We start from the raw sequence: 1,377 nt of genomic DNA, 5'->3' as shown, positions 1-1,377 counted from the left end.
AAAAAAAAAACAATTTAGATTGGTAAAAAGTTAATAACTGTACTTATGCATCGAAATTAAATAGATGGCGCTTCGAAGCATTGAAAACGCGTTGTGTACTGCTCGACAGAGAGAATATTTTAAATGAGAATGACATTAAATTCAAGGCTATCCATGCCATGGAGTTCAACATCAGTCAGAAAGAACAGGAAATCGCACGCCCACGTATTGTACACGCCTCACCCGGAACACCGCAAGTCATGACACCCATAGCCGCTACAACAACAACAGCACCCACAGACAGAAAACCTAGTTTTGTTGGTACTCCAACTGAAGGCAATGCAACACTAATCAACACACCACCGGGTATTATTTCGAATGCGGTAAAACAGGAGATTGATGTTAAAAACCCAGTTGAAATGACCCCGTTATTTGAGAAAATAAAGCTTGAATGTAGAGAAAACAATGAAATGTCTCAAGAGCAGAATGATTCAAACATATCTTTGGCAGCTGGAGGTGTTACCAAAAAGTCACCTTGGCAAGAGCTTGCCATTGAAAGCAATTCCTTGGCAAATGAATTAAGAATGCTACCACCGACCCATGACAAGAAGATACCGCCTAGCCTGGATGTGCAACCCGGCCGTTCGATTCTGTCAAAGAAACGCGACGATTTAGCTGCCAAAGAGAATAGCGAAAAGATTGTACAATTCAGTGCTCAGGGTCCGACAGTTCACGACATCAGTGCCAATGTCAGCATAGATCAGGACCCTTCGTCGAATGATAATGTTAATAAGGAAGTTAAGAATAAGGTCTACATAAAGCAGGTGCGCACAAAATCTAATATTATAGTGCGCCGTGTTATAGTGTCATCTAAGCGTGAACCAACATAATTTTTTTTTAACGTTTTAGTACAATTAAACTTCTTTTTTTAATTTATTGCACACTTATATTTAACGTGTAATCAACTCCAAAAAAATGTATTATTTGCATAAGTCAATTCATAGGCCTTACCTTCAATTAATTAATGGCGATTTCGTTTCTACAAAAAATGTTGCCTTCTCAACGCCCTCTTCTTAGTAGTTGTGCGTAAAGGGCAAAGAGAAGGTTGCATTTTTTGGTAGAAAGGAAATCGGCATAAACTATTTTTTTCTTCATGATTATATAGTTTTGTATTAATTACGTTTCCCGTTCTGATTTTTAAGTTAGCTCTATCTAGGTGTGCGATATGAAGTAAAAGCATGATGAACAAGTTAATAAAATCAGATTCAAATGGTTTGTTTAATTTATTAGTACCTACAATAATAAGTTCCATGAATATTTTAATTCATCAAATTTTGCTCGTATTATTCTTAATGCCAATGGATATCACAAAATGTTCTTAAACGCTAATTATGTACG

General features: G+C 36.6%; 1 protein-coding gene across 3 annotated transcripts; it reads left to right on the top strand.

Moving 5' to 3' along the window:
• The first annotated feature begins 6 nt into the window (after nt 1–6).
• LOC108379084 (uncharacterized) lies at nt 7–1,070 on the top strand. 3 transcript variants are annotated; one of them, XM_017635402.1, is made up of 2 exons: nt 7–850; nt 895–1,070. In XM_017635402.1, the coding sequence occupies exons 1-2, from the start codon at nt 159–161 to the stop codon at nt 938–940; spliced, it is 738 nt and encodes a 245-aa protein (XP_017490891.1). In that variant the 5' UTR covers nt 7–158; the 3' UTR covers nt 941–1,070. The 3 variants fall into 3 exon arrangements, with proteins under 3 accessions (XP_017490891.1, XP_017490890.1, XP_017490892.1); XM_017635401.1 differs by having other exon boundaries at nt 7–853; nt 898–1,070; XM_017635403.1 differs by having other exon boundaries at nt 7–1,070.
• The last annotated feature ends 307 nt before the right edge of the window (nt 1,071–1,377 follow it).

The sequence above is a fragment of the Rhagoletis zephyria genome, unplaced genomic scaffold (genome assembly GCF_001687245.7).
Source record: "Rhagoletis zephyria isolate East Lansing unplaced genomic scaffold, Rhagoletis_zephyria_1.1 Rzeph_scaffold_15547, whole genome shotgun sequence".
Lineage (NCBI taxonomy): Eukaryota > Metazoa > Arthropoda > Insecta > Diptera > Tephritidae > Rhagoletis > Rhagoletis zephyria.
This window is presented reverse-complemented; position numbering and strand designations above follow the sequence as displayed.